The sequence below is a fragment of the Calonectris borealis genome, chromosome 15 (assembly GCF_964195595.1).
Source record: "Calonectris borealis chromosome 15, bCalBor7.hap1.2, whole genome shotgun sequence".
NCBI lineage: Eukaryota > Metazoa > Chordata > Aves > Procellariiformes > Procellariidae > Calonectris > Calonectris borealis.
The window spans coordinates 6,268,571-6,296,507 of NC_134326.1; the positions used below are offsets into that span (position 1 = coordinate 6,268,571).

A 27,937-nucleotide genomic window follows, 5' to 3' on the forward strand; every position below is an offset into this window, starting at 1 on the left:
GCTTGGCTATTGTCAGTCTTCAACTCAGCTGCGGCTTTCTGTGAGAGAGCAGAATCAGGTATTTAAAATGACGACGATGACAAAGCCTGTATAGTTTCTTGCCAGGTTTAGAGCACAGAAGGGAATGATTGTGTTTCTCATTCAGTGATTCAGTCTGTTATCTGGCTTCGCTATCTTGCAGTTGGGTGGCTCCATGAGATAAAGTGGCTGGAGGAAAATGAAGCCACCTGCAATTCAGTTCAATCCAAAATTGTTATGCCTTGAAAGGAAAACATTTTTGGAGGAAAAAAGAATTAAACTGTAATGGTATAATTGTATTTTACAGTCTTTTCATCATAAATTGGTTTTATATGAACATATGTTCACTGTGTTTATACAGCAAGGGATGTTATACAGTCCTGTTAAACAGCTAAATTGCTTCATCATTTGAAAATTTCCTCAAAAGAAGCTCAGATCATGTAAATCCTACATGGATATTAAGAAGGTCCTGTGGAGGATCCTCATTTTCTTTTATTTTAAAAAATTGTGTTTGTGCTTGGATCTGCAATGTTTTCTTACAATGTAAAATAAGGATCTAACTCTAAGTGAAGCACAGAGGGAATCCTCAGGCACTCAAATATCTGTTACGAGATTAATAGAAATAGTGTAAAGTTGATTATCTAGGTATAAATCTGAGAATGGCTTTAGTAAATTAGCTTTGAGGTAGGCAAGAATAAAAACGCTTTTGTTTAGGACCAGGTGATATAGGGCGAATGCGAGATGGCAGCATTGGAAAGGGCCGCTAGATGATGGTCTCATTTGTGCAACTGATTTCTGCTACCGAATAGCATTTTCCTCCACTTTTTTTCCTACCAAAAGCCTGTGGGATCTAATTTTGCTTTTGTTTACCCTTTGGTACTCCCATAAATGTCAAAGAAACAAATGAGAGAATTCTGTCTTCATGTCGAAGTAACCTCTGCTCCAGTCTTTTGTGGGTTTTTAAAAGCTCTTTTTGGAGTTATTTTTCCAAATCATTGAACAGTAGTACAGTAACGCTGTGATAATATGCATACACAGCTTGTCCAAGGTGCTGTTCTCACACTTAAAATTCTTCTTCCTTTCTCTTGTTTTACTAGGGAAAGTGAGGATTTCTTAATTTTCTCTTGAAGGAACATGAGACTTTCAAGACTGATCAAGATTATTTCCCTGTATAATTCTGTCTCGGTATCGTGTCAATTAAAAGTTGCTTATAAGGCAGTCATGATAGTTAATACTGGAATATAGAATGATGCTTTTCCAAAAAAACAAACAAACCACCAAAACCCAGAATTTAACTCATTTAAGCAAATAAGCTAATGGGCTATATGAAACTGTGACTTGGCACACAAGATTTCTTAAAGCAAATGGTTTGCATTAAGATCCCCGTAAGCAGTTCTTGCTGCATTTCCAGGTGCACAACATACGAGTCACCACATCCAGTCTACTTTTCAGTGCAGCGAAACATTATTCTTTTTCATACACATTAAAAATTGCTTGTCATGACGTGTGGTGGGAAGTGGATCTTTCTGGTGTGAAAATTAGCTTTAGAAATGAGATTGATTTTTTTTTCTTTTTTTCTTGTTCCTTCTACTTTTTTTGCGACCCCTCAGTAGCCCTGTATGTGGGTTTCACCCTTGGACCTGCTTTATTTTGTATTTAATTTGTATGCTTAAGCTCAGGTCATACACAGCATCAGCTATTGATTAGGTCCTGCTTTTAAAACCAGTCATATAAGGAAGATGACTGCTGCAAGGAGGTCAAGTGGTTTGCCTGGAATGATTCACTAAGTAGGGGGGCTTACAGTTATCTGAACCGTTTTGGTGGGGGTTTGTTGTTGGTGGTGGGGTTTTTGTTTGGTTTTTAGCTCTCTGCCTTGAGCTCACATTGCTTTTCAAAGACGTGGTGCTCTCACTTCTTGTGGAGCAGCTGGAAAGCATAATTAAGGGTTAATGTTCAGGCGGGGAGGGGGGGTATAAGAAGCAAGGTCTTGCTAAGAAGTTAGGCAAACAGCACTCTCGGGAGAATGACTGAGAAGGATGGGAGAAATGTCCTGTGAAGCCAGTTGTGCAGGTATCCTCTTTACCTACTTACAAAAGATTTGTTGCTTTGATTGCAAGAAAGAAAACTTTGGGGCAGGGCTTTTCTCTGGCCGTTTTATTTAAGTGCTGTCATATTTCAGTATGAATTAGATGTTTCAGATTTTATTTAAAGGGTCAGGTAAGGTAACTGGTATGCTCTTGAGCCAAACTTGCTGCGTAATCCTACTACGGAGTAAAAGTTTTCTTGCACATGACTGCCTTTTTTGTTATGACAATCCTGGCAGAGAAAGCAGCTGTCTCTGCTATGAATATATTTATGGACTAATGTCAGGAAAAAATAATAATAAAAACTACCACCTAACAAGAAAGTTTCAAAGTCATATGGATTAAGTTAACTTTTAAGATTCTTTGTTAATGGCTTCAATTTTGTAAGGCTTGTAGAAACATTATTCAGTGGCTAGTAAGTAAATGTGAATGAACAGTTTAGACATGTAACCATTCATATTTAAGAAATCACAATGTCTAAGATGACCTGAAGGTTGGTGTTACTAATTTCAAAATGAAATATTTAAAAAAAAAACAAAACCAAAACTACAACCCCAAAAAACCCAAAACCAAACAAAACTTGGCAATTTGCAGAGAAAACTATTGAAGTCTATAATTTCTAGGAAATTTAAACCTGCATCTGCAATATTTCCTGTTGATGTTAGATGTAAGGTGTAAAAATTAGGTAATAATACTAACCATATTTCTAATAATAAGCCATCTTCTATCTGTATCTATTTTTTTTCTTTTTAAATTAGGTATGCAGTTATTTCATGGTGCTGTTTTTATGAGCTTTAAGTGGAATAATTCTCTCACATTTCTGTTCATTAGAAGTCCTGCATTTATAGATAAATACAGGCTTTTAAGTTACCTTACTCGAGTTTCCTGCAAGATGGAAGGTGACCTATCATCCTGTTTTTGCAGTGCGTGTGGTCTTGGAGATTATGGTTGTCCTTTGGTACTGGCATTTCTAAACTGTGAAGTTTCAGATCCAGGGTCAAGTTATTCCTTATCCAGCAGTTAATCTCTCCAAGCGAATAGTGATCCAGAAGGAAAGCTGAAAGAAAGACTTCAGCACCTGTTAGGCTGCTTTTAAATTCTACCCAAGAACTAAGCTTATGTGATGATATTGGTACCAATAGGGTTTTTGATGATATTTTTACTTTCAAGTACTGCAAGTACTTACTATTCGGTAAAACTATTAGTGCTGTTATGCATGTTTTACCTATATCTTTATAAATGTACTTTGTGACAATAGTAACATTATCAATAACTATCTATTGCAGTAGTTGTGTTCAGCACTTTTGATATAAACTCTCCCTATTTTGTGTTTTAGGTTGGTACTTTACATGTCCTGAGGCCAGGGAAGCATATTTTAATTTAGAAATGATGTGGGTTAGGGGAACTGGAAGTGTTGTGTTCAGTCTCTGAAATTTTGTAAAACCTCCTTATGCTGCTGACAGCTGTGCACCTGCCGGGCGGATGAATAAATATATTAAAGGGTGAGGGACTCAAATACTACAGCAGTCACATAAGTGCCAAAAATAGATGGATGTCATTTGCTTTTATGAATTAAAAGAAATAGACTTACGGTTTCATGTAGGTGGAAAGAAACACTCCCTGGTGAATATGCGGAAGAGTTGTCACATATGCTCTGTGCCCTGTTCCTGCAGGATATATAGTAGTGCAACATTGATTTGGTAAAATATTGTTCAGAAAGTTAAAGATTTGCTAACAAAAACTGAATGTAGTGATCCAAACATATTGGATGCTTATGGTTCATATGGGTGTTCAAATAGGAACATTTGTTCCAAAATGCTTGTAAACATAAATCTGCAGGATAGATTTCTGTCCTTACCCTGGGTGATAAACATTTCACAGATGACATGAATTTGGCTTGCTTGAAAACAATAAAACAAAATGGCTTTTTTTGTCAACTGTGATGCAGTTTGCTGTGTATTTCCACAGCACTTTTCAAAGTATTTCAAAATTGATGTAATTACTAGGTCCCAAGATGACCAAGAGCAACACTATTTTTGGTTCCCATTTAATATGTCAGTCTTTGCTTTCCTTTCCTTTCCTACCATCTTTTCTGCATTTTCTTTTGATTGACTTTTCTTTAAAGTTGTTTTTTCTGTCTAGAAACACAAAAGTGTTCTTTCCTAACACTTCTTGTTCTATAGATGCCCTATTAAGTGTTTTGGGCTTTCATTTGTTATGTGCAGGTGTTTCATTGACAGTGTAGATGAGTTTTGCAAGTGTTCCAGAAATGGTGTAGACTTGGGCAAAGGAGTGGATGGTAGAGGAGGACACAAGTCACAGAGGCATAGTTTGTGTGACATTTTCTTTTTGTAATATGTCATGAGATGATTAACTTGAATCTGGATAACTACTGGAGGAAGATGGATGGGTCTTCATATATAACTGCCCAACAAATATTTCATGTCTACAAGTGGACTTTGGCAGTGCTGATAATGAGAAGTCACCTGTAGGCTGACACCCAGGACTCTTGCAGGAGGTTCTGAATCCACACAAACATGAGGTTTCCTCCCCCGTGGACCTCACCATATAGCAGACAGGACATGACAACACTCACATCTGTGAAATGAAAGGTTTTGAGTTTGGAGAAGGCTATTTGGTGAAAGTTCAGCAGTTAAAGCTAAATATGTACAGTGTATGGCCCAGAGCAGGCTCCAGTCAAATGTTTTCAATTCTGCAATTGCTTATAGCTTATCCTCTTCCCTATAGAAATGATTTCCTAATGTTTTGGGGTCTCTGTGACTAAGGTGCATTCACATCACTAGTCTCCTAGCTCCTGGGCAAGGCAGTGACCCAGCACCCTCCGGTCCTGGAGCCACTCTCAGACAGTTACTGCTTTTTCACTGTAGGATTTTCCCTGAGTTGGAAATGCTGGTTTCTTCTTTACACTCTGGAGCGTTTGCTGAGGATACCCCACATTGTAACAATAACAAAATGGCAGATTTTAGTGCTTATTTGAACCCTTTACCAGTCTTCTCAGAGTAACAGGAGTGTTATTTGCTTACGCATATAATAAGTATTTACATAGGTACTTATATGAGTAAGCAAATGTACTCATGTGACTACATAAATTAGATATATAAGCACATAGAGTGCTCAGAGGAGTGCAGAGTACTATTTTTATGAACATAGTACAAATATCAATAAATATATAAAAGCTCACAGCAAGAGCTCACACTTCCATCAACGTTTTTGTGGCGTAAGCGGGTAATGCAGAAATCCAAAGCGCATGTTATGTTAACTTATTTCTTTGAAATCACATAGGAGAATGAGCAAATTTGGGGCAATGAAGTATAGAGTCAGAGCTGTAACCATAAGAAGTAATTTCAGTGGGAATTTGGATGTGGAACTTGAATTCACTGCCTTGAGTAGTGAGAATGAAGTTTAATGTAAATGCCTTAAAAGCTCAGAAGCTTAATGAAGAATTCTAAGGTCTCTCCCACTCTCAGCACCGACTCATCTAAATTTGCCCATATGCTTATGTCATGGTTTAACCCCAGCCGGCAACTTGGCCTCACCCAGCCGCTCGCTCACTCCCCCTGGTGGGACGGGGGAGAGAATCTGTAGAGTGAAAGTGAGAAAACTCGTGGGTTGAGATAAAGACAATTCAATAGGTAAAGCAGAAGCCGCGCACGCAAGCAAAGCAAAACAAGGAATTCATTCACCACTTCCCATCGGCAGGCAGGTGTTCAGCCATCTCCAGGAAAGCAGGGCTCCATCACGCGTAACGGTGACTTGGGAAGACAAACGCCATGTCTCCAAACATCCCCCCTTCCTTCTTCTCCCCCCAGCTTTACATGCTGAGCATGATGTTATATGGTATGGAATATCCCTTTGGTCAGTTGGGGTCAGCTGTCCTGGCTGTGTCCCCTCCCAACTCCTTGTGCACCCCCAGCCTCCTCGCTGGTGGGGTGGGGTGAGGAGCAGAAGAGGCCTTGACTCTGTGTAAGCACTGCCCAGCAGTAACGAAAACATCCCTGTGTTGTCAACCCTGTTTTCAGCACAAATCCAAAACATAGCCCCATACTAGCTACGATAAAGAAAAGTAACTTTATCCCAGCCAAAACCAGCACAGCTTATCTAGTATTGATTACAAGTCAACCACAGGTCTGACTTTAAAAATGAGATGTGATGCTAAGAAATGACAAATATAAAGACTCTTAAAAACAGAGGGTCATGACGTTGCATATGCATTGAAGCAACGACAGGAAAACAAATCTCAAATGTTATAGTATCCATTGCTGGCCTTGCTTTATATCAGTAAGAGGGCAACAGCCTTAGGAGCATAGTGGGTCTGCTCCTCTTTTTCAGTAGGCCTGAGAAGTTACGTACTCGCGAAGCAGAGAAACATGTAATCAGAGTGAGGAGTCAGAATTTGGAGCTGCATGTGGACCTCAGCCATTTAGGAGCATTTGCATGTTAAAAACAAAATCTCTGACTTTGATGATGCCCAGACAGGTAGGCAGTGAACAAGAGAAAGCTGTAGCTAAGCCAAATGGCTCCTTGGATTAAAGTAATTGAAAACACTTATTTTTCATTGGTTATTTTTCAGTGGCAAATTTTACAGTGGAAATTACTAGAATAATTTAAATTTCATGTCTCAGAGGCAAGTTGCTGTTGCCAGATCAATATAAGAGAAAAGGGGTAAAACCAAACAAAAAACCTGGAAGCAGTACCCCCCCACACCTTTCATCATCTGGAGCACCACTGACTTATCCTGCGGCTGTATTAAAGATGAAATGGCCTGCTCTTTGGAACCCCGTAGAGAAGTTTGTGAGCCTGTGCTAAGCAGGGTCAGTACTGGAAACCTGTATCAGAGTGATTTAAAACTAATGCAGCATCTTGAAATATGTAGTGTTCGTTAACTATGCTCCAGTGATTGTAGGTTTTAGTTATTATTGTAGTACTTCTTGGATGTTGAGGAACTGAATACAACCATGTTAAAAAAAAATAATACCCCAAAGCAAAATGGGGCCCTGAGATATTCAAAACTGTTCTTCCCTCTTTAGCATTAACTGGCCTGGTTTGGTTTTTTTAAAACAGTGTGATAAACCAGGATCTGATTGAAAAATTTATTGGTGTGTTATACTAAGATATCGCAGTTCATAAGTGCAAGATGTTAGTTGTTTGGGTATTCATCCACCAGGTATTCTTTAATTTTCTATTAAAAAAAAAAGAAGTCACCAAAACACAAGAATCTCTACTCGTTTGCCCAAATTTACCAGCCATCTAACAAGGTTGATACTACTGTGACTTGACTCACAACATTTACTGTTTTGGTATTATTTCCTCCTAATTTTTGTCTTAAGAGCTAGAAAATGTATATAAAGTCATTGTATGACTGTGGGTGATAGAATTAATTTAATGTAATATGTGCTTTCAAAGGGGACAGATGTCTGGAGATCAAATGTCAAGATTCGTTTTTGCTCTGTCATCTCCCTAACTGTGTAAAAGAGGTGCTTCTGGTGTCTGGCCCGTGGGCGTGTTTACCTTCGCTTAATTGCCAAGGTCTATCGCATTTGCTCTTTGCCACAGCCTCTATCTCGTCATGTAATTCTCATGTTTCCTGAAAAAGTCTAAGCCTCTCAAAGGCATGAGAGCCTTACTTTTCCTCTCAAAGCTGAATTTAGTAAATTATTAATAAAAAAAATGTGTAAACAATGAAACACCAGAATTAATATGATTTTCGCTAAGCAACCCTGTTAAATAACAACCTTGCTTTGCTACATCCCGCCCTTTATCCTGGCAGCGTACATGGCCCCGTCTTTAGCCCCTTCTCCCGATAAGCTCTGCGCAGCCCCTGCTGCCTGGGCTCCCGCTGGCAGGAGCTGGGCGGGCGGGCAGCCCCGGGGACGCCCCGGGGTGCTGTCCTTGGCACAGCACTAATGTCACCTCTGTCCTGCACTGTGGGTGAGAACCAGCAGAGCAATAGCGCTGCCTTGTTCCATCACTCTGTAGAGTTTCTTGCAGTCCTCTGGCCTACTGAAGCCACGTTTTAGAAATACTGGTAGCTCCAAACAAATTTGGTCTGTCTTTGACAACTGACAGCTGATATGAATTTTAATATTAAGGGATGAAGCATTCTGTGTCTGTCTTTTTTAAGTTTTGGTTCTGTAATGAATTTGTTACTACACAGAACATACGCACAGAATCATTTTCAAAACCCAAACCCCGGTTGCATGCTGCTATATTGATCTGCCGTAACAGCTAGCCTGCGGAGGCTTATTTGTTTTTCCTTCAAAATGAGCATGGCTTATGTGCTATTAGTTCCATGTAAGTAATACCAGGATGCTACATGAGCCTATGTAAACATTGACCTTGCTTATAGTACGCATCTTGACGCATGCCTCGGGCAGCAGGGCCATCGGGGGCTGCCCATGGTGCAAGTTCAGTGGTGCTGCTGTCTTCGAGGAAGGATGCGGCCATGGGGAGCTTGGTCCCTGTGGGCTCGCTGTACCTGTATCTCCCTTAGAGCACCACACAGACACACAGACAGGGAGGAAGGGGCTCAAGGTTTGATGGAAGTGATGGCCACAAACATGTAAACAGAGGTAGCTTCCAGCTGTTATTGCAGGTCAGGTGTGGAAAGCAGCAGTTACTTAGTGCTCCTGTTCCATCTGCAGCAGCTAGGTGGATGCTAAGCTTCTGCACCTCCTCTACCCCATGCTCTTTGTACATTACAAATTTCTACTAATTATTTAGATTAAATATCTGCATTTTTTTTTCTACATACGTGCCTTAGTTTCAGGTTTTCCACAGTTTCATAGTGTCATTCCTAATTATATGATTTCCTATTAATATTCCTAATATGATTTCCTATTCATAAGGTGAATGATAGTAACATTTTGGAATTAGAACTTTTCTTTACATGTGGTATTTGATACTTGTCAACTGAAAATAACAATAAATAAAAAAAAGATTTAAGTAAGTGCAAACCTTCTGAAAATGTAAAAACCACCATGGTAAATAACTTTCATATTCTCTAAGATCCATTTTATCTTCCTCATTTCTTCCCCTTTTCCCCTTCGGGGCTATGACAGAGGAGAACAACAGATGGTTATCAGTCAAGAGTAACTAGGGAAACCACAAAACCTGCCCCAATTGCTATGGAGACAGCCATTTCGGTGCTTGGTATGCACTATTTGTTACATCAGCAACCAGAGTGAGTTAAAAAAAGAAAAAAAAATTGTTCTAAACCTCCTGATGTTGAGAGGAAATCTTGGGTTTGTGTGTATTTATCCTTGTGGGAAGAGGCGGGAGTAGTCTACGCGTTCATTTGCCAATTAAGTTTTGCATTAAGCTAATATGTCTATTTTTTGACAGCAACATTTTGAATTGTGAGTTAATGTAATAAAAAAACTTAGAGTAAATACTTAATACTTTTGAATAGTCTGAAGAGTAATTATTTATAAGCAACTCTTCCTCTCCAAATCAGATATCCCTCCCTCCTTATTTAACAACCTGGCAACATAGCTCAGGTGTGAAAACTGAAGACAGAATATGACTGTGCCCAATCATGTCACGCAGATGAGCTGTGTCTGCACAATGCTTCGACTGTAGCTTTTGGCAAAACCACATCTTCAGGGAACAAAAAAAGGAATTTTGGAACACTTGTAGAAATCCCAGAAGGAGATTTCAGCTTGATCACAGCAGCTCTGTCATTTGTGTTTTGCACCACCGAGTTACTCCACTTGATAATTATTTTAATGTTGAATTTAATGTATCAATTCTTTAAATTTTCTAATACAAGCAAGCTCTTATGGAATGATTTTAGTAAAGCATCAATAAAGAGTAAAAATAAAGCATGAAAAATGCATTGAAAGCTACTTTGAAAAAACTTTATATTATTTCAATTTATTGAATTTAGTATTACTTCAAAGGACCATCTATTACCATTTATGGTGTTTCCTTATCAATTTAATTTAAGTATAAGGACTTTAGTTTGGTATGTGAGAAATTTTACATAGATGTATTGGTGTCACTTTCCTTGGAAATTTTAACATTCTCAAAGTTATATAAGGACTGGTTTGGAGGCTGGACAGTAAATGCTATAGAGTGTCTCTCTCATTGGTGGTGAAACACTGGCACAGGTTGCCCAGAGAGGTGGTAGATGCCCCATCCCTGGACACATTCAAGGTCAGGCTGGTCGGAGCTCTGAGCAACCTGATCTGGTTGAAGATGTCCCTGCCCAGGCAGGGGGGTTGGACTAGGTGACCTTTAAAGGTCCCTTCCAACCCAAAATACTCTATAATTCTAATTCTTACAGGTTATTGAAGAGCTTCAATACTAGGGTGTAAACTTTACAGGAAAGTGATGGCATAGGCCCAGCAGTTTGTATTAGAAAATAACTGGAAAAGGTTTGGGAAAAATGTCCAATTTGAGGTTCTTTTGGAGATGTAATTAACAAAATTCATTTTTTTTCTAACAACAATTCTATATTAAGTTACAGTGAATTTCCTTCCTGTGAAATGGCTATTGAAAATTCCTTTAAATACTTTAGTAATACACCACCTTTAATATGGATACTTCTGGTTAAATATGCAAGTCTTTTATTAACGAGGAAATGGCTCTTGCTTAATCGGATCTATAACAGTAGATATCTATAACAGTAGTAGAGTATTTTTGTATCTGTAACAGTAGAACGTTCTTAAATTTGTAACTATTCTAACACTTCTTTTTATGCTAAACGTAAAATATGAGAAACAAAGAAATCTGAAAAGTATTTATTACAGTACTTGTTAATACAGGCTTTTATTTAAATATTTAACTAGATTCTGGACAAAATAGAGAAAGAGGTTATAGTAATTAAACTACTGTCGCAGTATAGTTAAACCCCAGATTAACACTCAAGCACTGCAGTGGCCTCAGTAGTGTTTGTAAATGGAAAAAAAAATCCCTCACTGAAACAAATAAAGACAAAACACTGATTATATAGTTCATTGTTGTGAAATGTTGATGCTTGAAGGACCTCTTCTTCAAGAATGTGAGTAATATTGCAAGCTCTTATATATGGCATCAGGTTAGTTGGTGTATTATGAAAACGTTTCTAGTAATATAAATGTAGGGTTTTAAACATTAACTCACTTTTAATGTTAGTAAAAGATTAGATTATTTCGGTTTTGGAAAATTTCACCCTGGATGAATTAAATTCTTTAATATTTTAGACCGGTTTTCGTGGGTGGTTTTTTTTGTTTTTTTTTTTTAATCTTAAATCTAGTAGCATGATAAAAATTATATCAGCTTTGTTGCTGGGGTTTTTCATCTCTCAAATGCACTTGAAAACTAAATATTCCTTATTGTTGTGAGCAAAACCTCCAAGCCTCGGTATTTAAAGGATTATTTCAAATGGCAAAAGAATATCAACATTGTAAAATCCTATTCCTTCCAAATGTTATTTGAAATTTAACTCTCATGTATGATAGATAATGTACAAATCTAAATGAATAAGCCAGACTTATACTGTGTCAGGGGAATTGTTTTAAACAGTTAAAGTGGTGTCTTGGCCAAACCATAGACTGTCCAGTGATATAAATCTATTAGGATGCAGCGTTATTTCTCATTTCATAAAAGGTGATTTGTGTCTTAAGTTTTTTTTCTTTAAAACATCAATTTTAAAGATAGACAGTGATCAATCAGTTGAATATAATTTAGTCACATAATTTTCCTGCTTTTTAATAAAAACTGAGACTAGCTATTGAGTCATGGTTAGAGTCAGATTATAATAATACATATGGCATTATGTATTATAGCTCTACTATATGAAAGATGCCTTTTTCTCCAAATAGTTTTATAAATTCTCACATTGTTTATGAGCATTCGTCTGTGTCACACTTCACCTAAATCCCATATACCCATTCAATATTTTCCTTGCTCGAGTGTTTTGCTCCATTCTCTGAGATCTTCTGGTATTGCTCTTTGTATCTGTTAGTATTGTCTGGTTGCTAATTGCCTGTCATGGAGATCTCGAATCCCTGGAGCCTCTTAGGTGAGGTCAGAGTAGGTAATTCAATCACACGTGAGCTGCTGGGTTTCCCGGGCTGCGATCTCAGCTTGCTGACAGAGCAAGAACCGTTCTGACAATGTCACCGAGCCCAAGTCCAGTGCTTTGTGTCTAATGCATGAGAGATTCGGCATTTAACTCAAACACTTTATCCCAAATAAAAGTTAGATATCTATCTAAGTGAGCAAAAACTTGGAAGTTCAAAGTTTGGCAGTGTTTATTTATTCATGCCTTGGCTTGTAGCTCTTATAATGTGCCATAAGTATCGTATGGCGATTTCACACAGCTCGGTTATTGCGGTTTCATTCATCCTTTAGCATCTTGTAAATATAGAGGCTCACTTTTTCTGCGTGAGAACCCTTATTTTCTTCAGAGGCAGTTGAATCACGTTGTAGTTTTAGATAAACTCTGAGCTTAGTGCTGTATTTCTTCAAAAGGCAGGAGTAAACAGAGGTATAAAAAGTGACTTTGTCCATTTTAAAATTGTGTCTTAAATCTGAGTTTGTGTTGTCTGACCTTTTTTCACCATTACATTACACGATTACATGCATAACATCCTGTTTGTAATATTGAGGAGAAAAAGATCTTTTAGAAAGGGTATGAACACTGACGAATAGAGATGGCATTTAAATCTGAATAAATGCTTCTGCTGGCTGAGACCATTTTTAAAATTTACCTGTAAGCCTGGAGCAGCTGATCTGTGTCTCGAGTAGCAGGGCTCCGTGTGTATGTGAATGCCCCATTCAGACAGCAGCAATGAAGAAATGAGAGCAGTGTCGCATGTTCCTCAAGGAAATGTATGTGCAGCTGTTCCTGAATAGTGATTTTTTTCCTCTTTTTTTTAAAGTTGAATTTTTACTTTCTCTGCATATGATTGGCTTTATTCGGGTAAGATGTTCTTCTCAACAAATGTTAGGCATGTCTCTTCTGCGCATTGAAGAGCTGCATGCACAGTTTACCCACTTTGAGTATGTGATCTGGCTGCTAGCCCACATCACAGGCATTTTAGTTTGTCATCATGGGTATAAAAGTACATGTTGAACACGTGTCTTTGCCTTTCTGTAAGGCTTTACCTGAAGTTTTCTCAAAACTTCTAACTAACACATTGTCTTGGAAGGAGGATGTTGTTTAGACTTTAAACTCTCAAATCTCTAGTCTCTGCTTTACCACTCACCAGGGTGCTGTACAGATGCAAAGAAACAGAATTTCCATCTTTACACATAGAGAAATAAATGGGGAGGTGAAAGGTCTTAAAAACAGTCATGCCTGATTTTAAGACAACTAATAGTTCTACTCCTTTTGAGAAGAAATTCTCATGCTTAGAGTTAAACACAGATGTGAATGTTTTGGCGTGATAGATATCAGGAGACCTGAGCTCTGTTACAAAGAAGCGTTAAACATGTGGATGTCTCCCAGAGACTGTGCAGATTTAGTTTATGGGGCACGCAGAATCAGGGTGTATCTCTAACAAATATTTTCCCTATTTACCGACTATCCTGCTAAATCCGTGTCTGCTGAGCATCTAGAGGTTTGCTGTGGTCCTGTGCATTAATCACACAGACTAAACTTGGTTGTAGTACTAGCATGACTGGACCTATAGAAATATGATTAAGATTGTCATTACACTTTTCCAACAAAATCAATCTATGAGAGTAGCATTTTTTAATAAAAACAATACACTGCATATGAAGCCCGTTAATGAGAAGGCTTTGTGACTAGCACACTGGGTTTATTTGCTTATTTTAGGGTATTTGGCAGAAAAATCAATATTACAGTATAACTCAAAAATGGGCAATATATAGTAAGTCCCGCAGAAGAAAAGAAAGAGGTGATTCTCAAGTTGTGCCTGCTTTCTCTTCGTCATGCTAGCATGTGCCAACTTTATGCTTAATGAAGCCAAGTGAAGTGTAAAGTACTTAGTCATGCAACTAGCGTTATACTTAACTCATTTTATGTTTGTTCCTCCTGAAATGCACCATCCTTTCTGTTTGGGCAACAAATTTTTAACAACCCACCTCCCAGCAGTCAAAAATATATAGATTTTAGTATCTTTGCTAGGTGGTGGGAGAAAGAGAGAGAACATAAATAAATATGTATGCATATACTTATATACATATGTATATATACTATGCATGAACTCTTATGCTACAGAAAAATCCATTTTGGATGATTGTACATCCAGGTATCTGTCAGTATAGGAGACATCGCTGAAGTTTTGCCAAATTCAGCATGGTCTTCAAAGTTACAAGACCTATGAGAAACCTTAGCTGGGCTTTATGCTTGAGAAGCTTTTTAGTAGACCTTATCATGTGTATGGTTTTTCATGTACTTTAAATCATAAAAACTGTGATGTTCATCGACACCAGACTACATCACGAAGGGTAACTTTCCCGTAGTCTTCAAATATATACATATTCAAGATGTTCAATGTTATTAGATCAAACTCAGTCTTTAAAGGGATGCAGGAAGATTATAGTTGCTGTTGCTTCATTGAAATATTTGTATTGCCTTCTGCTCTTTACCCCAAAGAGACTTTGGTTTGGTTTTTTGTTTTGTAATTCTACTGTAGTGCTCTGTCTTTGCTTTATTGTTGTATAATAAGAAAGTTGTGACAAATGTCTGTTTAGACATTTGGTACAGCAAATAATTGGAAAGAAGTTGGTAAAACTATACAAATATATTATACACAGGTATAATATATTTGCTATCTCTTCATATATATTTATTATTTTGTAATAGCAACCAGAAACTGCAATGCAATCTTGGTATCTTTGTTCATGATACTTTACACACACAGGACAAATGGTCCCTGCCTCACCAAATCTAAAGTATATGCTGTGCAAAGGGCGGTATCATATAGAGTCGGAGGCCGGCATCTGTTTTTTTATGAAATGCAGATATTGTACTTACACATGGGGAGGTAATAATTTTGTTTTTCTAAGTAAAATTTAAAGGATCAGATGTCAGAAAATGTAATCACTGAATTTTAAATTACAACTTATAACTTTAATTTTCTAAGCAAAAGAGACAGATGTAGCTGTATCGCTGATTCCACATATATTGTAAAATATATTTAAATCATGCGTATGCAGGCAGACAAATGAGAGAACTCCACCATCCAAATATTAAATTACACATTTTGAAGCAAAATAGTGTTTTAAGTGTACGTGTGTATAATGCTTTCTGTCACTGGATTGCTCTCCCTGATGCAGTTAGACAGAATCTGTATTTAGTCAGAAATCTTTCAATAGAACGGGCTACCAGATGGGACCAGTAACAATGCAGAGAGGCATCGAACCACCACAGACATTTGGTGCTTAGAATAATAAAAAGACTATAAAATTAGATTAGTTGAGTCTAATTTGGAATTGGTATATTCCCTATGCACAGCTCTTGGGCAGATAAAGCCTGGAGATTTAGTACTGTCAGGACAGAGGACTCCAACTTCCAGTAAAAGAAAAAAAGGCATTCTGGGAGGTCACGGAGGGCAACGCAGTGACCTCCAATGATTTACAGGCCTTTAGCTTAATGAAATTGTTTCAGTGACATGACGGTAAAAGCTCATAATGGATTGGATGCCCTAATGTAATGAAATTACTCCCTTCTGCCTTTAAAAAAAAAAAAAAAAAAGGCGCAATTAATATTTACTGAGACCTGACAGGCTTCAGTGTGCGGTAGCGTGCAGCGCTGTCAGACAGCAGCGAGCAGAGCCAGAGCAGCGTGGCAGCTGAGCAGCCCTGCGCCGGGTGGCGAGCAGGCGCTGCGAGGGGGTGGAGGGACACCTCGGTGACGGGGAAGCCCCCAACCTGGTGCTCTGAGGCAGCTCTGCCCGTACCGGCCAGCCTTCATCCTCTCCCTTCCTTTCTGCAGGCAACTGGACAACAACCAGATCAGCTGCATCGAAGATGGAGCCTTCCGAGCCCTGCGTGACCTGGAGATCCTGTGAGTTGACTTGGTGCTGTGCTGGGGCGGCGGGGGGGTGGCTCTCCCCGTGCTGCAGTGCTGGGCGAATCTGGGGGCTTGATATCCTTCCTTCCCACCTCAGACCGGTGGTGTAGGTAGCAAAGTGAAATCTCACACTTCCCCCAGGCTGGGGTTTACTGCTAATTAAACCACAATAGACGACTTCTCTGCTGCCGTTCCTGAGGAGCGGGGATATTGCCGTGCTCGCTGCTGCGTGAAACAGATGGGGTTCAGCAGTATTCAAAGTGCGTCCGATGTATGCTCCGCAGCCAGAAACCTGGCCAGGTCTGCGTAATGTCGAGTAGCGGATTGGTAACAGGTTCGTGGGGAGCAATATTATGAGATATCTGACAATTGCCCTAGACAAAAAGCTGTTTAAAAGGTGTTTGGTATGTAAGAGGGAGGAGAGACGGGCGTTTGGCAGGCTTGTTCAGTGCAGTCATTGGCTTTTGGGGAGGATCCTTCTCTGAGGGCTGAAATAACACCACGTTGTGCTCTTCATGTACCACAAACTTTACACATCGGCTGTTAAAGCTGCAGCACAGACCAAAAAAAGAAAAAACAGATTTGACAGTGAAAGCTGACTCTCACAGAGAAAAAGCACATTAGATTTAGAGCACCGTCATTGTAATATAAAATCCAATATTACCCAGAAATCAGTATCTGAGCAGATAATTTGCTTATTACTAACAGTTACTTGTTCATTTAGAGACCTTTTCTGGAATAGGTTTTGACTATATGAACTGATATAAAGCTTTCCCTGTTACCTGAAAGTTAATACCGCAAAGCTGAAAGTGTTAATACTTGTGAAAGCACACAGTCCTAAGCCAAACTGGTGAGGGAGCAGGGGGGGAGACCCCTCCAAACTTCAAACCCTCAACATCTGAACTGGAGTTAATACTGGTCCAGCACTGAAACGGTATACACTTAAATATAGCAGGGAAGGCCTGCTCAGACTGCTGAAAAGCTTGCCCTTAAATTACGTGTTGTGAAGCAGCAAATGGTAGATGGTTAAAGTAAGCACCTGCCTCACACAGTCCTGGCACCTGGAGATTCAGCAGGCTCGAGGCATTGCCTTTGCTTCTGAGAACAGGCAATACAACAGGATTTATAGAGAGCACTGTGCCATGCACCACAGTGGTTTTGAGTACGCATGTGATAATATTGAGAATTCTTCCCCAAGGGCTCTACCCACCTCAGACTGATGCTCAAAGGCGTTTTGCCATCAGTTTCAGCAGAAGCAAGTTCAGCTTTCTGAGGGACCTGGGAGTGATGGCTGTGCGTGTTTGTCTGTCACAGGCATCTGAGGTACCTTTGGCCCCTCTCTCTCCCAGGCTGGGATATTGATATTGATCAGAGTGTATGTGTTGCTCATATTGAGCTAACAGTAGGTATCTGCAGAGTTTCTTATCTGGGAACTTATGTTATCAAGAGAATTGTTGGAATTCTATATTAATAGCACTTTTCGGGAAAAGCAATGTGTTACCACTATAAAGTTTTACTTGTTTGTCAGTTTGAAAAGGCTACTGTGTGATGAAAGAAAGGAAGAAAAGGAAAAAATCAGAAACTCCTATAAAATTGACTTTTTTTTTTTTTTTTTTGATGGACTGATTTTCCATATCTGCAGAGAGTGAGTCAGTCCTCCACTGACAGTAGACTATAACTTTCACTAAAACAGGCTGGACAATAAATGGAATCTTTTTTGTAACATACCGAGTTCTGCAGGCTCTGAAAAAGTTGCTGGGAATGCATTCCTTTTCCCCAGGATGTGGTAAAAGTTGAATTAGTTTATTTACCTCTCTGTTTTTAATTGGTTAATTCTATGCCAGTTATTTGTGGGTGGGAGAAGAGGAGGATATATAAAATACATCATAATCAGTTCTTTAATGCATTTTTAATTTTCAGCACAGACAAACTGCTACAGGAAAAATCAATCTTAATTCTAAAAGATGAGAAAAGAGATTGATAGTATCTATTTCTAAAGGTATTTTTCTTGCAATCACAAAATATGAGCTTTATACTTTCAGCCTAATCTAAATTTTTTTCCAAGTTTTTCTTCAAAGAAAGTTTGAGCATTTAAATCTCACTATCAAAATAAATTTGCTTAATGCCCCAGAGAATATCATATCTTCAGTTGTAAAACAGTCATAAATGTTAAAAAATTAAAACGATTTGAACCATCAAAGAATGTTAACATGTGAAACCAAATTTTATCATTTCAGACCCACTATTTCTTTTATGCAGATATATTTTAACCTGTAATGCAATATGTAGAAAATATTTAATAATTCTGGCAAAAATTAATCTAATTATCTGTTTGAACAGTTTGCAAATAATGTATTTCTTCTTTATCTTGATGAAATCTTGTGACCTTTCTGATATCAAACATTTACATTTCTGCATCTTTTCTCTGCACACCCATCTGTCTACAGAATTCTAAATTCTGTAGATAACTCTGGGCAAAGACAAAATGCTTAGCATTACTCAAAAAAATAAATTAAGAACACTTTCTTTAAAAGCACTTTGGTTTCTGGACTGCACTTTTCATTCACCTTGAATTCCTCAAAAAACATGAGTGCAAGGAGCTTGGTGATTTGGTAGATGTAGGAACAGAAGGAAGTTGTGCAGATATCCTTCAAAATGAAGATCACTTCATAGTCCATGTTACTTATTTCTGTTTATCAAGCAAGCTGTTTTCATTTACTACTTTCATTTTCTTTTTCCTATATTATGAATAAGTTCCTGTACCAACAAATAGCACAGAGGCAGACATGAAAACAAGAATGAAATTTGTGACTGATTTCAGTTCTCGAAATGGTGCAGTGAGTTGCTAACTCCAGCTGAAGCTTGGATCAGACTAAGGCACTGGTTGCAGCTCCCAAGACAAACACTGTCTTTTGATCACTTTTTTGTTTATGAGCTTTCGTGTTTCAGATGTCCCAAAAGGTGTCCCCGATCCTATGATCTGACCTATGTAGACCATAATGCAGGTGCCAAGTGCTACTAGTGACTCTGAGTTTTGGGTTAAAAAGCTGCAAAAATGTTGAGTATGAAGTGCTTTGGTGCCTTCTGTTGATTTTCTTTGCCCCTGCAGCAAGGTGAAGATAATGTCTGAGAAATGACATGCAGAAATGACATGCTTACTTAAACATCTTTTCTTGGTAGTTTTGTATTGGGGCTAGTTTTATTCTTTTTTGCATCAGATTTTCTGTACGGCTTCCCATAAAGGTTTGGTTTTAATCTGTTGATAAAATAGGGATTTTTTCTTGTTGACATACTGCCTTTCCCCCTTTTTGTAAGACAATAAAGCATATTTCAGTGGGTTTGTTCTTGCATGCCAACACACAGAAAGGTGTGTGCAACCACTGAAACAGCAATAAAGTGTAAAAGGGGCATGTATTTGTAAAGGGGTGGCAAAAGTTATTAACTAACTTATGACCTGTTGGAATAGAAATGTGCAGAAAAGTTGAAAAAAAATGGTGTGAAACTTTCACTAACTAAAGTGTCATTTTTAGTAAGAGAAGATTTTCTGCTCTGCTTAATTTTTAGTTGTGTCCTGTGGCAATATCTGGCAATAACAGTATTATTGAGAAATATTTATTAGTGTAGCTGTAAGCGCATTTAAAGATTATTAAAGAAACCTCACAAAACAAAACAAAACAAAAAACCCAAAGAATTCTTCAAAATAATTGTCCAGTATTCCTTATGGTGTGTGGCAATATGATGTTCATATCCTTTGTAAATTAGAAATGAGTCCATAGCTTTATTTCCAAATGTCAAAAATTATGAAGCGTAGGAGATAAAACTCTTTCAGAGCTCAGAATTTCACCTTCAATCTCTTAGGATACATGAATAAAAGGAATTAATTTCAAGGTGGCTCAACAAGCTCAGTCAAACTGGATGAACTAATAATATTGAGTGAATGATCATGCTATTGTCATTAGACTGGAAGGCTGAACAATACTTGTGTTTGTAGGATCTGTATCTCAGTAAGTTACAGAACTCAATTTAGCAAGAACCCCTTCTAATTTATTTGTTATTGTTTTGCCTCGCTGGGGTAGCTTGAAAACTGTGATGACATGGCAGTTGTGCCATTTGGACAGGACAAAGAATTACGAGTCACTGTTGGCAACTTAGGTGGAGTGTTTTCCTTGTTCTATATTGTAAAAGCTGTTTTTCCTCCTACTTTATAACGATAGCCAGAGGGGCTGGAGCTTGAACATATTTTGTTCATTGCAGATTTTCTGTAAAAAAAATTCCCAAACACAAAAGATTTTATTATACCAAGAGCTAATCCTGGGAGAAGTGTGGATAGTATTCTATTAAAGAAGGCAAATGAATTCTTGCTGTACAGAGCTAGTATGGAATGATTTGGGGTTTTGTTTGTTGTTAATCGCGTTAATTGTGTACATCTTTCATATAAAGTCTGTGAGCCTGAAAATCCTCTTTCCTGAGTTTCATCTGCTTTTTGAAATGAATGAGAACTGACTCCGTCATTGAGTCTGTAGCAGCAAACTACGCACAGGAATCTGCCATTCAACTCTGGGCACTTTATTGAAAAATTGTGATAATTTGCTCACAAGTAATACTGAAGTGCAAGTACAGTCACCCAAATATCCACAGCAATTTTAAGTTGTAACTTCAATTCCAAATGAGCCTTAAATATTTGATCTGAAAAAAAGAAGTTAGTTTTTCAGATTGTAAAATGTAAACATAAATGAAAACACACCACCCTTCCATCCCCAAAATCTTAAAATGAAAATAATAGGAGTCTTAGAAATTAGAATTGTTCTATCAGTGTTTGTATATATAACCTTTTCTCTCCAAATATTCCTGCCTCGCTCTTCTTCCTGCTCCATGACAAACGCCCAGAAGAGCACACAGCTGCAAGTGCCGCGCGCTGGTTTCTTTCGAACTCTGATTCGGCGCCAAGCCATGTTCTGCAGGACAGAGCACGATCTGTCAGACCAGTTGCGGTCTGCATGCCCTGGTTCTTCTGTACGTTGTCTGACACATCCAGTCATTGCAAGCATTGTACAAGGGGAATAGGGTTATTCATACTTCCCTTTTTTCAATCCAATACATTCCTGTTACAAAGGATTGTGTTTCATAAAAATTTAGTAACCTGTGCAATTTCTGCTAGAGATGTCATGGATGAGTGTGCTTACAATACACACTACCTTTTGTCCTAGCAAACTTCTAAGAACTTTTTCTGCTACAGCCAGGATTTAATTGTTCCTGTGGTTGTCTTCTGTATTCTGAACACTCAGTTATATAGTCAGTTTTACTTATTTGCAAAATGCTATTCTGGGCATGTCTTAACTAGATAGATTTTTGTTTGCTTTCCCAACCTGGAGAGTCAGGGAGAGAAAGTCATGACATCATTCTAAATATATGAGATGTCATTGCTTAATGAAAGCCTGAAAATGCCACACAAATGTGATTTCCTTCTCTATTTTGCTGGAAATTATGATCGGTTGAGGCAATTGGGATCAAATTTGAGCTCTGTAAATTGTGTTCCTATAACTGATACCAAAATACCTAAATACAATAATGAAAATGAGATTTCTATCTTAAACGTGGTGCGTAGCTGTTTTACTTACTCATACTTGAGTCCAGTAAAATTAAAATGATTGGATTTTGTGGTTTGGTGTTGTTTTGTTTTTTTTTTTTTTTTTTACCCAAGGGTATATATTAGCTCAAATGTATGTAAATGAATAAAATGAATTTAAAATCTTTACTTATTTAATCAGTCAGCATGGACGTAATAAGTGTCATAAAAACAAAACTGAAAGGAGTAACTATTGGCAGTATATGAGTAATAGAAGTATCTACCACTTAGGTGAAAAACAGGGAGTCTGGCTTTTCTAAGAGTATCCCCAGTTTTCCGTGTCGAGCTTGTATCACAGGCAATCAAGTTATGCCAGAGGAAGAACAAAAGTCGTTCTGGCAATTGAGAATACACCCAGGGTATAGAGGTATCAGTGGACAAATGATAATTTCCATTTTTCTTTACTCCATTACTTATTAGACTGTCCTGTAGTTTATACCATTCCCATTCTTCCTGCCTCCTGTATCACTGTAGGTCTTTAAGGGAAGGAGAAATGCTCCTGAAGAACCTGGCTGCTGTTATTACAAGGTTTCTGTTACATAAATCAGTTGGAGATAAGATTAACTAGAGAAATGCCTTTTTCTGGAGAACTTTTAGAAAGCTACTGCACCCCAATGGACCCTAGGGAAATGAGATGCATAATTAGCATAAAGAATTGATGGAGGAAAGATGGAGTGCCTACATGGTTGCTTGATAAGAAATGTTATTATTTGCTGATACAGGTCGGTGGGAGATCTGGTGTCATTGCTCAAGATATGGAAATGAAATCTGAGATAACCTCTGTTCTATAACATATTACAAAATGTGAGGTTGGAAGTACACCATAGTGAAAGGAACACTATCCAGATGGCACCGTGGTGACAGGCTTTATATCAAAGACCAGCTGAGATAAAATAAGAGCGGGCAAGAGAGGGCCTCTGAAAATCAGTGATGCCTGTTACAGATGTAATGTAACTCTCTCTTTATGGGGAGAATATATTTGCATAAATTCATTGATCAATGATTTTGCTAATCCTGCAGTATTCCAGGCATGTCCCAGCAAATTGATGAACATTTCTATCAATCCTCAGTGCAGATGCCTAATTATATTACATATTTAGAAAAGATGGATTTTTCCCCTCCTGGAGCATATGTAGTAGTTGAATGCTGTACTCATTCTCCTTTCCTGCTCCCATTAGGTTGGAGGTTTTTTTCTCTTTAAGAATAGCCTGGAGCCATGCAGGCTGCAGAACTTATCAAGATAAGAGCAGTGCCAGGTTAGAATTATTAGTTTCATGAATCACTGACCAATATGCTTTTTGAGGAAGCCCAGTTTTATGGCTTGCGTAGCATAAGCCCTTTATTGGTGCTGCAGTCACTGCTCTCGGAGACTCCAAAGTCAAAACTCCAGGAGAGACAGAGATTTCTGGCAAACCTTCTCACCCATGATATTAATTGTTTCATTTGCATGCTCTGCTCATCTTGTGACCTACCCTCCCTCCCCTTTGACTAATATAGTTTCTTTGTCACTAATATAAAAGATGTAGAACAAGCATTTTGACTGTTGAAAGTCAAATGAATGTGAACGACTTAATCCGGAGGACACTCAACTGTATATTTAATGCAGACATGCGGCTCAACACCTTAACCAAAAGCTGAGCTGAGCTGAAGACTATGATGGGAGTAAAACTCCTCGCAGATAAAGTTGAGGTGATGACAGAGTTCTGAGGAAAAGTAACAAGTTCAAGGTAGATGAGTGGTCATTTTATGCCACAATTTGCAATTCATAGTTTATATGACTCCCCAAAGCAGTTGGATGACGATACTACGGTAGCTGGATGTAATCCTATCGGCATTAATAAGGCCTCTTTGGCTGGGGGAGGAGGCAGCATGCCTGTGTGGCACAGGTTGCCGTGATATCAATATCAAATATACCAGGACGTCCTCAGCCCTTCTGTGACACTGTTTGGGGTCCAAAACTGGTGGTGAATGTGGGAACTCCTGCTTGCTCTGGGGTCAATCACCACAACAGCAAAAAAATGATGATGTCAAAAAATGTTTCAAAACACATAATGGTAACCTTCTTTTTTTCTGTGTGCAATTAAAGGTATTGTTTGTGACCTATAGGGGTATAAATGGTTTGTCTTTTTCAGAGGTTGCTTTTGTCCCTCTGCTGTGCTGGTAGAACAACTGTAGCCAGCCTTTATACAAGAGAGGACTCAAAAGCCTGGTTCCTCTGTAAAGAGAGAGTAAAATTATGATGGAAGCTCTGTATACCAGAATTGTTGGTCTACCACTTCAAGCATTGTGTCAGATATTTAACCTTAAACTGTAGCTGCTGGGGTCAGGGTACTATGCATTACTTATTATTAGCATTATCCAATATTTTTAGCTGGGACAATAATGTTGTATCTCTAGTAAATTAGAAATCAAAATAGTAATATGTAGATAGTTAGCTTGCAAGTGAAGTAGATAATTACATCTGCAACTGAAAAAAATGCATAGGTAGAAGCTTCTTCTGATCTAAAAATCAAATAGTGTCTTTTTTTCCTGCTGTTCACCAGGTTATGCATGTATAATGTAAGTATATATGTGTGTAAGTATATATGATGAAAAAAGCATGTATATTATGATTAAATCAGGAAAAATAATTTTAAAAACTTTAAAAAGAAAGGCATACAATTAGTGTAAATTAGACTTTCTTTACAGAGCGTATCCAGTTCTCTGTTTAAGAAAAAAGAAAATATAAAAGCTGCATTAAGGATGGAAGTACGAAACAATTTTAAAGTAATTTGAAGCCAAATAAACACAATTTCTATGTTAATTTGGTTATCATAAATGAAGTAATTTCATGTTAACTGGTTCGATACTTTTGAAACGGAATTACATTTCTTAAATTTCTGTTTTGGGGTGAATAATCCGAATGCATTGTTTTAGTATGTACGAGTGATGGATGACCACGCTTAGGACATCTGCAGATCCTTAGAAACAAATTTTAAAACGCTAGAAGGTCATCCAGGTGATATACCATGTTGCTCTTGAGTATTTTAGAGAGACCTCAGAAAATAGCTTGGTCAGTTGAAAGAGCATCAAATGAGGTGACTACATAAAGCCATTGAAGGAAACAATGAACAGTAGTGCCATTCATTTTTAAAAATTGCACGCCTCCCTCTTGTCTTCACGGTGCTAGATGGCGTGAGATATCTGTGGGTTGCAAGTGCCAGACTGTGGCTGAGATTGGGATTTACTTGAGGGTAAAATAGAAGAGAACATTGTGGAAGACAGGTTGATGGCTGTGATAAAGATATACTGAACAAGGTCTTTGTTCACCAGATTGGTAGTTTAGATTTGCTTTTGCATCATTTGCCATTAGTATCTTAGATCGTGTCTGTCACCAAAAGTGCTTTTTTGGGAGAAGGGAGGGTGGGAAAGCGGATCTTGTTCATGGCTTTCAGCTTTGGACTTGGCTACTGTGATCGATAAATTGCCGCAATGCAGCATCTCTGCGACGATGCTTGAAGGCCGCTGAGAAGCCCCCGTTGGTGCAAAAGGAGGTTGCGGGCTGGGCGGGCTCTGGGGAGGGGGGTAGTCCACTCCGCGAGCACCCGAGCTTCTTACTGGCTCCTTGGGCAATTTCAGTGGTGTCTTAAAAGGGTTGGGTCCATTTTATCTGCGAGACACCCCGTCTTCCCGTCCCTGGCTAGGGTGTTAGAAATCAGGTGAGGCAATTCAGCTAATACTTAGGCTGAAACTGTTCAGACAGACCATCCCCAATGGCAGTTATGTTTATTTTGTATGCATGCAGATATTACAGAGAAACAGCCATGTATGGAGAACAATTGACTCCTTTTATTTAGCTACTTCTTGCACTTGTAGAATATTCCTGAACAGATCGTGAGTGCTTCGAGTTTTTTTCTGTGTATATTTTATTTTGCACTTTTTCACTCTGGACTGAACGCAAATGAAACACTGTGAGTATTTGCTATTCAAATTGTTCTGGTTTCTTAGCTGTATTGCATACGCATGCATGAATATAAGCAAGTATTGCTGCTTCTTGTGGGCAGGTGGTGTTTGGGAGAAATTTAAAAATTTGAAACAGGTGGTTTTAAACATATTGACCTTTTTCTTGTGTGATGCACACAAGCGCTGTCTAATGTATTATTAAAAGAAAAACTCAATGTTTAATTTGTGACGGAAAGCAGATCCCTTTCCAGCTTCACCAAGGAACACGTAATTGCCCTTGTCTAGGAACTACGTGTTGTCTTTGTTCTTTCAAAACATTTCTTTCCTCTATAAATGTAAATGTTCCTTAACAACTGTTCATACATGCAAGTTTAAATTCACAGAATGTGTATATCACACTTTCCCTATTTCGTTCATGTGGATTTATATTAGCCTATATATTAGCCTTAATTTCCAGCATGTATGAATTGCAGGTAGGGGCATCACATACTATTAGAATATAAAATTATTCCACAAATATGGTCTGTGTCTCTTGCATTTAGGGGAGGCACTTTTGGCGGTAAAGGTGAAGTTCCCTCTTTAAAAGATTTCCTTCTTTTCCTTCCTCTGCTGTCAGAAGTTGAGAATTGCCTTTGCGGTTCCGTGCTGCACCATGCCCGTTGTCATGTTGCCGGAGCTACGAAAGATCTCTTCCCGCTGCCCTCTCCCAGTGGGAATGCCAATGGCCTTGGGAGCCGAGGGGCAGCTGGGACACCGGGCTCCTGAAATCAGGGGGGCTGCTCTGGCAAGAGGAATAAGGGACATTATTTTGCCTGCAGGACCTGGTAGGTCTGCCGTCGGAGGGAAAAGGAAACCAGGGGTTCTGGCAGCCCACTCTCCATGGATGCCGGTCGCCTGCCCCCTAAAAGGCTTTTGTAAAACCTTTTGCACTGGCACCCAGACACTCGGGCTAAACTGCTGCCAGTGCCATTTCTATTCATTGTTACGTTTATACGTCTCAAGCAGCTGTCTGCTGCGTACGTGGGGTTTGCCAGCTCGTCCCTCCTTTGGTCCTAGCGGTCAGTGTGGGACTTGCAGGAATCCGCAGTCCCGCAGGCAGTGCCGCATTGCGGCAGTTGATGAAGTGGCGACAGGCTGGCCCAATGACAGTCCCAAAGATATTGAATATTGTCACATAGCTCCTTACAATGCATGCACAAGTCCATTTTTTGTCACTTTCTCTAGCTCTGAAAAGACAACTAATTTCTGTCTGCCACTTGGAATGGCTTTTCTGTTCCTGGGTGTGTTACACCGACAAGTATGGAAAAGATATGTTCATTATGGTAGGGAAGTCTATCAAAATAGAGGCTTTTACTGTAAGGTTACAGCATGAACGTTGCAGTGTGCTCAGGATGGGACAAATTAAAACACGGTTTTGAAGAATGATACTGTTCCTTTCTGATCCAAATTTAATCAGTTTCTTTAGAATTCCTTTTAGTGGAGTCCTGTAAGAAAACCACGGCACTCAGCTGACTGAATGCTGTAACCTTTTACCTTGGAAATCTCCATCAAGCTGAACAAATGGCAAAAGTTGCTTGCTCTTTCAAATTACAGAGTTGGACTATGTTAGTTTGAATTGGATTATGTTTATAAGACTGCTTTAGCTTCAGAGAGGACTAAACAGAAACAACTGTTCAGGCAGGAAGCTGAGAAACCATTTTATTTTGCTGAAGTACTGATGCGTCAAACTTAAGGTTTGTAAGTTCTGACCCTGTCTTGTTGATTCTTTTTCATCCTTTCCATAAATACACTGTGGTATGCTTTCAGACCTCTCTATGTACCAATCCAGTTTCCATTGATTTTGGCGGGAGTAGCACAGAATCCATAAACTACAGTACCTGACATGCATGCGGTTGGGTAACATTAAGAGCCATATTTAGTAGGAAAGATCTCTGTATAACCTAAAAAACCTAAAAAAGGCGTATCTAATTAACAATTAATTTATATTAAAGTAATATAATTCTGTTATTAATTTAATTATATTAATTCATTGAACAAGAGATTTTCAAATGAATCTACAAAATTTAGGTGAGTTGAAATTGAATACAATTATGTTTTTGACTGCTGTGGCTCCTGTGAAAATCTGCACCTAAATAAATAGATTGCAGGGACTAGATTCACTCCCTGCTGAAATCAGCAGCAGGATTTGCACTGACTGCAGTGGACATTGGTCTGGGTATTATGATAATTGACTTATTCCCGGTGGTTCTAGGCAATAATATCAGCCCTGGAAATTGGGTA

General features: G+C 38.6%; 1 protein-coding gene across 1 annotated transcript in view; it reads left to right on the forward strand.

Moving 5' to 3' along the window:
* SLIT3 (slit guidance ligand 3) overlaps nt 1-27,937 on the forward strand; it is a 533,309-nt gene that overhangs the window by 287,817 nt on the left and 217,555 nt on the right. Inside the window, exon 6 of the mRNA XM_075164102.1 lies at nt 16,012-16,083. Coding sequence (XP_075020203.1) covers nt 16,012-16,083 — 72 coding nt within the window. The remainder of the gene's footprint in view (nt 1-16,011; nt 16,084-27,937) is intronic.